General features: G+C 46.8%; 1 protein-coding gene across 1 annotated transcript in view; it reads right to left on the minus strand.

Moving 5' to 3' along the window:
- Positions 1-14,222, minus strand: part of LOC311244018 (uncharacterized protein) — a gene marked incomplete at its 3' end in the record, with an annotated part of 85,224 nt that overhangs the window by 8,008 nt on the left and 62,994 nt on the right. The window contains exon 3 of the mRNA XM_084333427.1: positions 651-890. Within this exon, the coding sequence (XP_084189553.1) occupies positions 651-890 (240 nt within the window). The remainder of the gene's footprint in view (positions 1-650; positions 891-14,222) is intronic.

A 14,222-nucleotide genomic window follows, 5' to 3' on the forward strand; every position in this document is an offset into this window, starting at 1 on the left:
TTACCATTTACATGTGGATTGGAATTTAGTTACTTATTATACTGTGAATTATATGGCAGAGCCTGAGGTGTGGCCAACATTAGCAATCCCTCCCCTATACCCACTGAAATACAATCTACACAGACCAAAACTAAAAACATAAACAGAACGCAATACCAAGAGGGGCTCTTTTGCCTAGAGGTCGCTGTTTGACGACATTGCAGATTTTATGTCTTGTATGTCATAAATGTCTGGATGTAACAGTAGCCTACTGTATATCTGTATGTCATGTATGTCATAAATGAATGTCTTGATGAATTGAAAATGGGGGACCCTGTAAACAAGACAAAAGTATTTTTCGGGTCTGCAATCCCCTTAACAATTGTCTGTATTGAGCCGTACTGTATTGTACCCATTCTGCAATCTGTTAATAAAGTTTTCATTCAATCAATCAATCAATCAATCTGATTGTGTAGGTACTGAGGGCAGTAGGGTTAGTAGGTTCTGTCTGATTGTGTAGGTACTGAGGGCAGTAGGGTTAGTAGGTTCTGTCTGATTGTGTAGGTACTGAGGGCAGTAGGGTTAGTAGGTTCTGTCTGATTGTGTAGGTACTGAGAGATTTCAGACATGTGATTTGGACATCCTGTCCTGCAGGGGGAGTAGAAGCCTACCATCAATTCCCTTTGCTGGTTCTCCTATAGAGACCATTGTATTCCTCTTGGCCATATGGTTTAGATTAAGGTCTGCAGCTCCTGCAGTGCCTGTGGATCTGTTGCCGTTGTTGCTTGCGGCGACAGAGTCTACTTGTGAGTTGTGTTCCCCGTCGCTGTTGTCAAACTCAAACTTCTCACCCTGCTCCTCATCCTCATCCTCCTCTTCCTCCATGTGGGTTGTGCCATTAGGTATTGGCACTGGAAAAAAAGGGGAAGAAGAAGAAAAGCAAGTAAGAGAAGAACCACTAAACCATAGTGTCTAGATCCCACTGCCCGTACGGACATTGACTGATCTGGAAGGGGGGGGGGATTTGTAGGTCAGGACATCTCAGCAGCATTTTCACAAGTATTTTCACACATTCACCTTAAACAAATACTGCAGCCCCCTGTGATTGGGATATTGCACTAGATCATGTTGCAATTTTGCACACACACACACCACACACACACACACACACACACAATACTTTTGTATTGAAACATGAGATAGGCAGAAGAGGTAGGTTGATATTCTTGGCTAAATAACATTAAATAAATATCTCAGAAGGGGGTACCAGGAAAGTAAGGTTACCCACATTTGTGTATTTTAATGAAGAAACACACATTTAAAGCCACACCAAAAGTCCAACCAGAATCTCAAGGCACACCAAAAGTCCAACCAGAATGTCAAGCCACAACAAAAGTCCAACCAGAATGTCAAGCTACATCAAAAGTCCAACCAGAGGGGAGCTCCAGTAGCTCACCGCGTACCTCGAACGCTATTTCGGCGTCGGGGACAACCGTGCGCGTCACGGATCTGGGGTAGCGAGTTCGACTCCCGGACTAGCCGTATTTTCTCAGAGTGTCTTTCCCCGATCTATACCCCCATTCAACCTGTTTCTGTCGGTCATGCTTGACCTGAAAAAAAAGCGATAAACGCTAAAAGAACCAGCTGACTGGTCAAAGTAAAAAAAAAATAAAAAAAAAATAAAAAAAAGTCCAACCAGAATCTCAAGGCACACAAACTTATAGTCACGCCTGTCACGGTAATCAATTATTTAGATGTCTCAAATGTCATGATTATATTGTAATGAGATATTTAATTTATATGGCACACAAGTGACTCAGAGTCATCACTCATCAAAAATACATAGGTAAGACACATTGTCCATATTAAATAAGAACAGCAAAACATTATTATGACAATAATGATAAGCCAATGTTATGATTTCGGGATGATATCAAGGCCTATGACTGATTCAGTAAGAAAATATGCCCAATCAGAGACAGAGAGAACAGCACAAGAAGCACTTGTGAACTCCAACCCACAAAGTGCAGTACCAAGCAGGGCTCTTTTACCTAGAGGTCGCTGTTTGATGGCATTACGTATTCAACCTTTAGGAGGGGACGTTGTGCTGAGTCGCCCTGCCTGCGTTTATGGGCATGAAAGAAGTGTTTGACAATAGTGTTTTTATGAGTGGCAGGGTGTGTTCAGTAGAACATCACTCTACTCAGATGAATCATAATGAAGCCAAGAAAACAATAAAGAGCAGGATTATGACTACCGTGTGACTAAGGATGGATCAACACTGCATGATGTCTCTCCATGTAAAGAGCTTTTCATAAGAAACATGATTATTGTATGTGGTTATACATCATGTAGTAAAATAAAATTCCTTGCAGCAGTATTAAAAAAGTTATAGAAAATAGACCATTATAGACCACATTCACACAATACATTTATTTCAAAGACTTTTTACTTGTGTTATAGATTCCTTGAGCTGATCATGGTCAATATTTACCATCCTTGCCAGTTTCTAGATGAAGGTCCTTCAATACAACCGCTGGGAGAAACGGTTACTACCCCCGGTCCTCAAAACAGACAACAGCCTCAGTAACAACTGAATTTTAACAAACCCATGCAGTGTTCTCCTACCCCAGCATGGAGGAAAGGCAGGAAATGTGAATACTGCACTAGTGTCTGACTTCTGTACCCATTTACAGAAATTACCATTTCAACTGAACAAGGAGCTGAATTATTATAGGTACTATACATTATTAGCCCTCGACCCCATTCTGCTGAGCAGGGACATGCAGAAAATTTTTCGGGAGGCAGGTGCTCAACTGAAAAAAGTGTTTTTTCTGTGCCGTCTGGCACTTTACCTCATACTCAGCCTCTCTCTCACTCTCCTTTACTCTCCTTTTTTGTCTTGCAGTATTGAGTCCATGTGTATTATGGTAAAAAGCACGACATAAGTGGAGACAACAGACCACATACTTAAAGCAATCAATAGCTCATAACACCAACACTTAACAAACACTGGTCTTATCATGTATCAGGCAGGGTGCAGGCTATGACAGAATACAGTATGCAATATCAACGTCATCATGGCAGGTGAAAAAATAGCCAAGCCTACAATGAGTCATGCTCCTCTTCATTTCTCTCACTCACGCACACAAGCTGAAGTCCCTTTCACACATGCACTGGACTCCTGACAATCTGCAAATTAATCGGAGGGGCTGTATGTGCAAACACAGTTTACCCTCCCAGCACCCAAGTCCTAAATCTGCGTAATAACAAACTGAGCCCAAACTTAACAGGAGCATTTTTTTTTTTATTATTCACACAGCGAATTAATGGGCGTATTGATTAATGTAGATAAACAATGTTGTACAGATGGCCTTTTCCCACTGATAGTTAAATGAAAACATAAATTATGGCTTTAGTCTCATCAAGATGTGAGTGAGTTTGTGAGATGCGCCCAATATTCAATTCAATTCAAACCTTGATTCATTCTCGAAAAGGACAATTGAGGTCACCCTCATGTTCAATGTCGTCGAGACTTAGACATTTCAATGCATACATAATTTTTTACAATATGTACATAATTATACAATAAAATAAAATACAAATTTACATAGTAAACATATACATAGATGAATTCCATTAAAAGGAAGAACACCACATCACAAATGCACTAATATAAGTAAAAACAGTTACAGACTGTTGCAGGCAGGCCTGCAAGTAATCCTCTAGACTTCCCCTGCGTTCTGTTCCGTTAGGGGCTCTGCTTGGCATCACTACTGCACTCCCTCGCGTACGTGCAGGCGTACTGAATAAAATTCCACAAAATATACCTTTAATACCAGTATTAGTCTGACCACACCCCTCATCAGCTTACCTTCATAAGCAGGTGTGTGGTCACCTGCTCTCCTCCTTCTCGCTTTCACCACAAGGAAGTGCCTCGGTAGTACCCCACTTGACGTGTTGTTAGTTGAAAAGAGTTGTGACTGGTTTTACATTGTGCTTAATCTTTTCTTCTCTCACATCTGTTGTACAAGAAAAGGTTGGGTCATAATGTATTCCGCGGAGAGTAGACCCGCTAGACCTACTCTTCACCACCGGTTCTCCATTCCCGCCTCCGTTGTGCGCCTCGGTGCTGGGCTGTTGCCACTCTCATGGTTGCCGACCCAGCCCGGGAGACTGCCGGTGGATAGTTTTCCTCACCGAAGAGCCGAGGGTTCGGTGCCGTCGCTCCGGCGATGGCCTGATCTCGACTCTGGTTCCTCTGGTTCTGGGGAATCGCCCGTTGGTGAACGGGGGGTTGTTTTGGAGCCAGAGGATTTGTGACGCAAACTTTTCGCGTCTGCTCGTTTGCGTCGCAAGATGGTGGCGTGCAGACGCGAACGGCCTGGTTTTGGGGAGCTGATGGAGACCAGCGAAGATGCGTCCGGCTCGGGATTTCCGATGGAGACTGAGGACTTCATGGACGAGGCGGACGGATTTTTGTATGAGGGCCCCGTGGAGGAGAGTATCCCTCCTCAGGAGACCCCGGAGGGGGGGGAAATGGCTCCATGGGGCGCCCTGTTCGAGGATGTCGAGGAACCACCTTGGCCTCATCAGCAGGATGCCCTACTGTCGGCCACATCAGACTGTGGCTCCTTGACCAGTCGCAGCCTGCTGTATGTGAGGGATGCGGGGTCGGTGGAGGAAGGTTCGCAGGGGGAACTGCGGGCCTTGTTTCCCGAGCTCATGGCGGTAGCCGCCACCGCAAACGGTGTGCCGCTGCCGCTGCCATTGCCTGCACCTGTCCCTGATGACCTCATAGGCCATCCCTGGCAGCGTTCCCCAGTGAGAGGGGTGGACGTTGTCTACCCATTTTTCCCATCGATGGGGGCCTATGTTCGTCGGGGTCAGGCGGTGACCAACATCATGGGACTAACTCCTACCTACGTACCAGTTACGCGGGTAGCAGGGTTGGTCAAAGGTATGGGGGAGGGCGTGCCTCGGCTTGACAGTCCGATGGCCGCGCTCCTCTGTCCGGATATGGTGTGGGAACCACTATGCAAGCCGGTCCTCCAGGGGAAATCGGCTAAGCGATTGGCTTATTGGGGTGACCAGTCATTTATCGCTGGTACACAATCGCTGGCTGCGGCGTCTAACATCGCCCACCTGGCTAGATTTGTATCGGGGATAATGACGGGCGGCACGGATCTGACCGAGGTGAAATGCGATCAGATCACCCAGGCTGCGGGAGCTGTCCTGCATCTTTCCCAGGTGCTGGCCATAGCCATGGGGAAAGTGCGCGCCCTGGCCACCCTGGGCCAGCGTCACCTTTGGCTGGAGCAGGCCCGTGTGCCAGAGAAGAAGAGAGCTCCTCTTCTGACGGCCGCCCTCTCCGACGCTGGCCTGTTCGGGAAGGCCCTGCGGTTGATGACCTCAACATGCAGAGAGATGGCAGAGGAGAGATCCATCCTCCAACCCCATTTTCCGCCTCCCGTTCTTGCCGGTGGAGGCAGAAGGCTTCCGCGACGTCGAGCTGTCTCCGTCGCCGCTACCACTGCCTCCGCCGCCGCTGCTGGCCCTGCCAAGAGGGCCAGGGGACGAAACGGCGCTTCTGCCACCGCCGGCCCATCCCAGACCGGAGGAGACGGTAGGGAACGTCGTGTCCAGCAGACTGTAACCTACCGTCCCTCCGGGGCTCCCCGGGGTGGCAAGACTCGAGCGGCGCGAGGTGGCAGACGCCGTTAGGAGTGACTTTTTCCCCTCTGTGTCCCCTCTCCTACACCCTCCCTGGCCCCTCTATGATTTTGTGCCTTGACACTATTTAGTTATTAAATAAAAAAAGTTCCCCGATGGAGGGGGACTGTGTTTTGGCCGAACAAACTGTGTGTTTCTTCAAACAAATCATATGGTGGGGTTGTGTATATATGAATCTGCCCTTTTTTACGTTGTGGGGTGAGTTGTGTTGTGTTACGAGGTTAAGCAAGGTCTGCAACGTACACTCGGTAATAGGTTCTATTTTAGCTTGATGCTCCACATGCAGTTAGAACTGGTGTTATTCCATTGCTTTAACTAAGTATATGTGTTTTCACAATGCTGTGTTGTTAGTTGCAGTAATACTCGTACGCACACATTTCACGGCCTAGCCGTTTACTCTCGTTCAGCGTTTTTTCCTATGTATGACATAGGCAACGGGTATAGGATTCACGCACAGGCGACTTGTGTTTTGTTGTAAAACCTTTTACACTTTTTGTGGGTAGCGGGCATTGTATTAGCTTCGCTATGCTTTGCTTTCTACCGGAGGTTTTTCAAGATGGCTACGGTTGTTTTTCTGTGTGTAGGGATAAAGGGTGTGTTTTCGGGAGGGGGTGTCGGATAAACCCCTCCTTTCCCACTTGATTGGTTTAGGGGATTTTTGATCTCTTCTGCTGAGCCAGTCAGGGCCAGGCCAGTGCTTGGCAGGGGGGGGGGGGGAAGGGGTATTCTACCGACTCCTGTTACATGACAGGATCCGGTAGGTTTTCCCCGCCCGTTGTAGCGTTGTTGCTATGGCGACGCCTTCCATGAGCTGGTGTCTTAAAGATGTCGAGGTTGGGCGCAGGGCTCACAGTCCTGCTGCGCCCGGTTTATGTGTCAAACTTGAGTCAATTGGTCACGTGTCTCACAGTTTACATATCTTTTTTCTTGACCATAGTCTCATGTGGGAAGGTGTTTCTGGGAGGGTCTGGTCTTACACTCTGATTAAAAGGAGTGACTGGATTGAAATCATGTGAAAAACAGGGTTTTTACTCCCAGCTGTGCAGTTGGGTCATACGGGTGATGCCTTTTCTTTATTTTTATAAAGAGTTGAATGTGTCTTGATGGATTGGAAATGAGGGTCCCTGATGGAAACAAGACTAACGTCTTTCTCAGGTCTGCCTCCCCTTAACCTATTGTGTGTATTGCCGTACTGGGTTGTTACCCTTTCTGCAGTCTGTTGGGTAAATTTTTCATTCATTCATTCATGGAGTTGATTGCATCTCGCCCCTCTTGTCGTTTCCCTGGGCGTCTTGGGGATTCAATATGGTGTTCTAAACGGCCTATTGTTGATGTGGGTATGTCCAAATGCACACATAGTGCTAGCTCAGGATGTGCTTTTTGGGCCATTGGCTGACTAGCGCGCCTTGATTGCTTGGGTGAAACAGCGTTTTTATGGAGCAATTGGGATGGGGGTTTTTCCTCTTCCGACACCCTGTGTGGTTGTCGATGGGTTCCCGTTCATGTCAGGGGATGATGACGGAATGGGTCTGGACATATGGGGAAGGGTCTCACGCCCTAGGGGTGGGCCACCGGGCGCGGTTCATACCGACACGTCTGGGTGGCGCCTTCTTTTTTATGTTGGGATCAACACGCATATCTGCCCCTTCTCCTGGGGTTGGCAGGTCGGCGTGATTAGGGCACGGGACTGGTTCTGGTCGCGCTGGTCCAGATCAGTTGCACCCGTTGTCCGCTGGGGATGCAGATCTGCTGTTCTGGTACCCTGAGGGACTTGGGTTTTTTTCAGGGGGAAAAATGCTAGGTCGGTCCGGGTGTCACAGGGTTGAGCGTTATGGGACCCTTGTTAGGTGCGTTGTATTCTGCACTGTCGTAATGGCTTACGGCCGTGCCGACCTGTACGCGCCCGATCTCGTCGGATCTCGACCGCTGTGCGGGTTGGTCTTGGTTGGTACTTGGTTGGGTGACCTCCTGGGAATACCGAGTGCGGGGTGCTGGGGCTGGTCTTCCATTTTTACGCTCTTCTCTTGCGCTTGGCGCTGAGGGGCCTGTTGGGGTGGTTTTAACCTCCTCGGGGGACCCTGTGCCCCCCGTATCACCGGGCCCGGTCCGGGGTAATGCTCGTTGACCCGTAGGCCCGGGATAGCCCTGTTGGAAACCGGAACGCGGGCTGCGGCGGTGCCGCAGGTGTGTTTTGGGGTTTCTTTCCTGAGGGGTTATGGGACCAACCATTGCATGGGGTAATGCCTGGGTGGTTGGTTCTCTGGTGTGTTGCTGCAGTGTCAACTCCCGGTTCTCCGGTTGAGGGTGCCCCTGCACGTTCATGACGTCTGCCGATCGTATGGGCTTTTTCTGTGGGCAGCTGTCAGGGGCCGAGTGGTCTAAGGATCCCACTTCTGACATGCTGTTTGAAGGCTTGGTTATGCGACAACGCCAGCATACGCCCCTTCCGCCGGGGCGGCTGTTTTCAGCTGTCCTTTCTGGCGCCTGCTTCGTCCGCAGTTTCCAGGCTTGGGTTGACAGCCTGTTGCCTGGTCTTTTTCCCTGGTGCACTGCCTGCTTCCGTTGGTTAACTCTTGTGTATTATGACCATGCTGTCTGCCTGTTGCAGGGCCTGTGTTCCAGGCGGTGTGCTGTTGGGGAGGACAGGGCCCGCTCGGCTGAGGGGCCTTTGTCCGAATACGCTGGCGATGTGGGGGGCGGGGTCACTAGGTGCCCACCTGGTGGGGTCTTGATGCTGGCATCATGGACTTCTCCGGGCCCCCATTCCAGGGAGTCCAGTCCTTTTGGTGGGTCTGGGTCTTCCTTCGCGCTCCGCTGCTACGGCCTTGCCACGGGGTTGGGTTTGCCCTTGATCCCGTGATTCTGGGGCAGTGACGAGGTTGTTTCCTACGTTCGTTCCCGGGTGGCATGCGGGTTGTGCGTGGGTGTAGTCGTGGGGTCAAGCCACGGTCTGCTCACCCTGTGCGTTGGGTTGCTTGAGTGCCTCTTCGCACGGTCGGGTCCGTCGCCCTCCCGTGAAGCCCCTAATAGGGGGGATGCCCTCCATTAGGGGGGGTCGGGGGGGCTCGGCCCTCCCTGTTCTGATGGTTGTGGGGGGCTGTCAGCGGGGTGTATTTGTCAGCCAGCGGCTCCGCTTGGCCTCCCTTTGTGCAGTAGTGATGCCAAGCAGAGCCCCTAACGGAACAGAACGTTAGGTTATGGCTATAACCAAGTTCTGTTAGTTAGGGGTGACGCTTGGCATCAGACGGCCGCTGCAGCCCTTGACCTCACCTTGTGGTGAAAGCTTGGGTAGGAGGAGAGCAGGTGACCACACACCTGCTTATGAAGGTAAGCTGATGAGGGGTGTGGTCAGACTAATACTGGTATTAAAGGTATATTTTGAGGAATTTTATTCAGTACGCGTGCACGTACGCGAGGGAGTGCAGTAGTGATGCCAAGCGTCACCCCTAACTAACAGAACTTGGTTATAGCCATAACCTAACGTTATAGGTAGTTACATCTTCAGCGAAAGCTGAAGAGAGTTCCATGTAGTAGGGGCACTATATGTCATGGTTTTTTGCTTTATTCTTCCTTTCTGTGAGGGACATTTCGTCTATTTCGTCTCCTGTGAGGGATAGCTGTCAATCACTGGCCTCTGTGGTTAATTGCCTCATGGGTCGGCAGGTGTGTGGGCTTGATTGCACCTGATTCAGTGCAGCTGTGCCTATGGCAAAGCTGAGTCTATTTAAGTTTGAATCTTGCAGTCTCTGCCCTATTCAGCATTTAGCCTTCTTTGTAGCCGTTCTTGTTTTGGGATACTGGCTTTATGTTACACTTTGAGCCTTTTATGGTAGTGTTTCTTGTGTTTCTTTTGGAACTGTCTTTTGCCCACTACGGCACACAAACTCCCTTGGTGGAGGTTTATTGTTTTATGTTTTCAATATAAACTTTTAGGAGTTGCCTTTGTGGCTTATTTATTTTTCTACAATACCTCTTTATTGAGTGTCGTCCTGTTTTTTGGACTTGACTTATTTTCTTAAATACTCACTTTGAGGCTTCCACCTGTAAAGGTTGTTTTTTGTTGTTTATTTTCCCCCTTCTCCTTAACACATTGGGTGCCAACGACGAGAAATCTCGTTGTTGGCCGCCATGCGTTGAGTGCCAATGACGAGAAATCTCGTTATTTAATCGTTATTTCTTTTATTAGCAATATCCATTCATTTTTCATCCATCCATCCAGCCTCATCCAGGTCATGCTGGACCTACAAAAGGCCTTTGACACGGTCAATCACTCCATTCTGATTGACAAGCTAAAAGCAATTGGTTTTGATAGTCTATCAGTGAGCTGGATGCAATCCTACCTTGAGGGGAGGGAACAGATGGTGGAGGTAAACGGTACCCTATCCCCCCCCCTCACAGTGAGCTGTGGTGTTCCACAAGGAAGCATACTAGGACCGCTACTGTTCCTAATTTATGCAAATGACATGTCGTCAGCTTGTGACTGCAACTTGTTCCTGTTTGCGGACGACTCAGCCCTGCTGGTCTCTGACAAGAACAAGTTACAGGTTGAAAAAACCCTCAGCTCGGAACTAGGCAGAATCTGCATATGGCTCGCTGATAACAAACTATCATTACACATGGGCAAAACAGAGTCCATTCTCTTCGGTTCAAATAACAAACTCAGCAAGACCGACGGCTTCTCAGTTACAGTGGGTGACAATATTGTCACAAGGAAAGATGAAATTACCTACCTGGGGTCCATCCTAGAGGCTAATCTCTCCTGTGACAAAATGGCATCCAATGTAATAAAAAAAGTCAACCAACGAACTCGATTCTTGTACCGGATCTCCTCTCTGGTAAACAAGAACACCCTGAAGACTCTGGCAGGAGCACTCATTCAGGGGTACTACGACTATGCTTGCACCTCATGGTACCAAAGCACCTCAAAGGCGCTAAAAACAAAATTACAAACATCTCAAAACAAACTGGTCAGACTACTGCTTGACCTTACTCCTAGAACCCACCTCACCCCTGCCCACTTCGACAACCTAGGATGGCTTAGAGTAGACGACAGAGTACAACAACTTGCAATGGGCCTGGTCTACAAGATACACTACACGACCAAGGTACCCATGTACATGTCAAAATACTTCCCAAAGGTCAGTGAATACCACGATCACAACACCAGAGGGAGCTCCACAAATCATGTCAAACCCAGATTCGGCTCAAATAAGGGACTAAACACGTTTCGCAATTATGCCACATCAATGTGGAACGCCCTACCCAAAGCTGTAAAGGAATGTGGATCACTACCCACTTTCAAAACCTCTCTCAAGGGACACCTACGGGAGACTGCAATTCAACACTGGCCCCTGTAAATATCCTAACCCAATCATTCCAACCCCCTCCAATGTACAGTCATTTACCTAGTATGGTTTTGTCAATAGTTCAATGTACAATTGTGTTTGTTTGTACAGTGTCTCCTCCCCCCCCCCTCAATGTACAGTGTTACTTGTTTATACAGTATGCCCCCCGCCCCCCCCCCCCCCCCCCCAACCACCTCCAATGTAAATTACCCAGTATGGTTGTCAATATCCCAATGTACCCAACCCCCCCCACCCAACCTCCAATGTACAGTTTCTACGTCAAATGTATATACTCCCTTTTCTTGACTCCTTCTGTATCACAAACAGTACTGTATTTGCAAATCTGGTATGTCATAAATGTATAGATGTAGCAGTACTGACTATCTGTATGTCATGTATGTCATATATGTCTATATGAATTGAAAATGGGGGACCCTGATGGAAACAAGACAAACGTCTTTCTCAGGTCTGCATCCCCTTAACAATTGTATGTATTGAGCCGTACTGTATTGTACCCATTCTGCAATCTGTTAAATAAAGTTTTCATTCATTCATTCATTCACGTTATCATTGGGACTGGCTTTGAGCTCGAAAAGGGCAAATACCGCCCCCTATCGTCTCCCGGATGGTATTGCACCCATTGGAATGGAGTCAATGAAAATGCATGAGAAAAAAAATCCAGGCTCCACATTTGACTTCTGAGCCATGTAACCTGAGACTATTGCATCCACTGAGGGAACTGGAAGAAGCGTTGATTATGTGTTTCGAGGTATAACGTTGGATCAATAAACGCAATCGATATTTGGAATGGCGATCAGGAATTGGATAAATCTTTTTGCAGAACATCTGATCTGAGGTAAGGAATCTATTTTACCAGTTTTGGGGTAATCAGATGTTTTTTCACAGATTTCACAAAGTGTGTGTGTGTGTGTGTGTGTATGTGTGTGCGTGTATGGCGTTAGCGCTGACCAGGTAATGGATAATCGATTTTTCAGCCCGCTTCTCTAGCATGCATAAGTACACATATACTATCGATAATCTAGGGTTTATTTGAAAACGATTCATAAATAGGCCGAAAGATTACAACATGTTTTGTGTATTCCACTAAAGAGCTATTTTCGTGGATTTTTCTGGAATCACTAGAAATCTTCAAAACTATACTCGTATTCAAAACGGTATAAAATAGGGATGCACCGAATGGGAAATTCTTGGCCGAAACCGATACCGAAAATAGGAAACCGTTGGCCGAAAACCAAATGCCGAAATATATATATATATAATGTATTTTTTTTTGTTCAGCTACCTGATTATGACAAAAGACATGATTATGGCAAAACTTTACTTAAATAATATTAATAATCACTATTATGGGTCCATAAAACATTTATTTAGCACTTTTGAACTACATTAATTCCAAACATTTTCTCTTTGCATACAACAAAATGGGCATTAAAGTCCAGTGCATTTTCTTTTCTCTGTAGGATAACTACAACAAAGTGCATTCAGAACAAAGCCAAGGTGCTTTAAAACTGCATAAAGATCTGCACACACGAGAGGGAGAATAGCTTATAGCAGACTTAATGATGTTACTATAGTGGCTACAGTAAGCATTTTATATAAAAGTACTCTGTATTTTTGTATGACAACTAATAAAGAAACTTGAACTACTGTCATAATTCACGGTGTTCTAGCCCAGTGGTTCCCAAAGTCGGGGTCGCGACCCAAAGGTGGGCCGCGAGCAGCCACGGGAGGGCCGCGAGATGATTTCCAAAAAAAATAAAAAAAATATATTCTTTTTTTTTGTCAGGCCACTGAACTTAGAAGCAGGCCAGGACAGTGTTTCTAGTTGTATTCTAAAATTCTATTCTATTGTATTCTAAAATGTGACTATATGGTTTTATATTAACTTAATAAATAAACAAAAACGAAAAATCTACTTATTTCAACGAACATTTTAAACTAAATAACAGATTATGCACATAAAACGCTGAAAACAACCGAAGCAACAATAGTATTTTAATGAGGCTATTATTATTATCATTATTATTTTGCAACAAGTTAGCCCTCTCATAAATAGCACATATAAATGAATAACTAACTTGAACTAACTTAATAGGATTGAAGTGATATTTGGCTTAAAAAATCGGTCGCCTGGCAAAAAAAAAAAAAAAAAAAAAAAGCCTGACGATGTGCATTGGGCCGCGGCTTTCTGACGCCTTATTTTCTGGGTCCCGGCCTGAAAAGTTTGGGAACCCCTGTTCTAGCCTACATGGAAGGACTGTTGTATTTACTACATCTCCCGTGACTCTTAGCGGGGGATGACGTAGCTTAAGAGAGACTGGTGAAAGCGAGGAATGGAAGCGTTGTTAGCTAGTTAAAGGTTTTTAACCGCGACGGGCATATAGTAACGGCGAAGATATAAAGCATGTTAAAGGTCAACCTCCACGTTGTATTTTTGTTCAATAAACAATGTGGACTAGGCCAACAGTGGCTTTCATGAAGAAGGGGAAAAAAAGTATTGAAATTGACCCAGTTTTAGCGTTTTTATCAAACATTTTGTCTGCCCAACACAATCACCACGCACGTGCATATTTTAATCAATGGTTCATAACGTGCGTGTGTAATCGAAATGATCGTCACAATAGGTGCAGGGCACCAGGGGGCTCACCAGGGGGCGCTGAGAGTCACACAGCTAGTGGCAGGCAGAGAGCCTTGCTACCATAGATATATGCTTGCTACTAACCGAATGAAAATGTATCTGTTTCACCTCACTATTGCTCCGTGATTATAGCCATCCATCCATCTCTAAAGCTAACCACTATTTGTAAAAGCCACAACCACGTTATCATATTTGTAATAATGTAAATCATTGTGTCGTTGTACACATATTGTGTTTATAACGTTAGTAGATAACATAGCTTAGCTTGGTAGCTATTGTGCTAACAACATATCCCGACATCCGGCTCGCTGGCCGGCATGAACGGCCGACCCAAAATGGTTCTCTCCTCTCTGTACACCCTGTCCCCACGGCCCACGGGTGCCCTGCCGGGGGGCCCATGGACGCGACGGCGGCGGCAGCCGTAGGGTGCTCGAGCCCGTAAAGGCTAGTGTTACACGATAGCTATGAGCTAACTAGCCCTGCGGCCGCCGCTGTTGTCGAGTCCA

Source organism: Notolepis coatsorum (assembly GCF_963971535.1).
Source record: "Notolepis coatsorum genome assembly, chromosome: 17".
Classification (NCBI taxonomy): Eukaryota; Metazoa; Chordata; class Actinopteri; order Aulopiformes; family Paralepididae; genus Notolepis; species Notolepis coatsorum.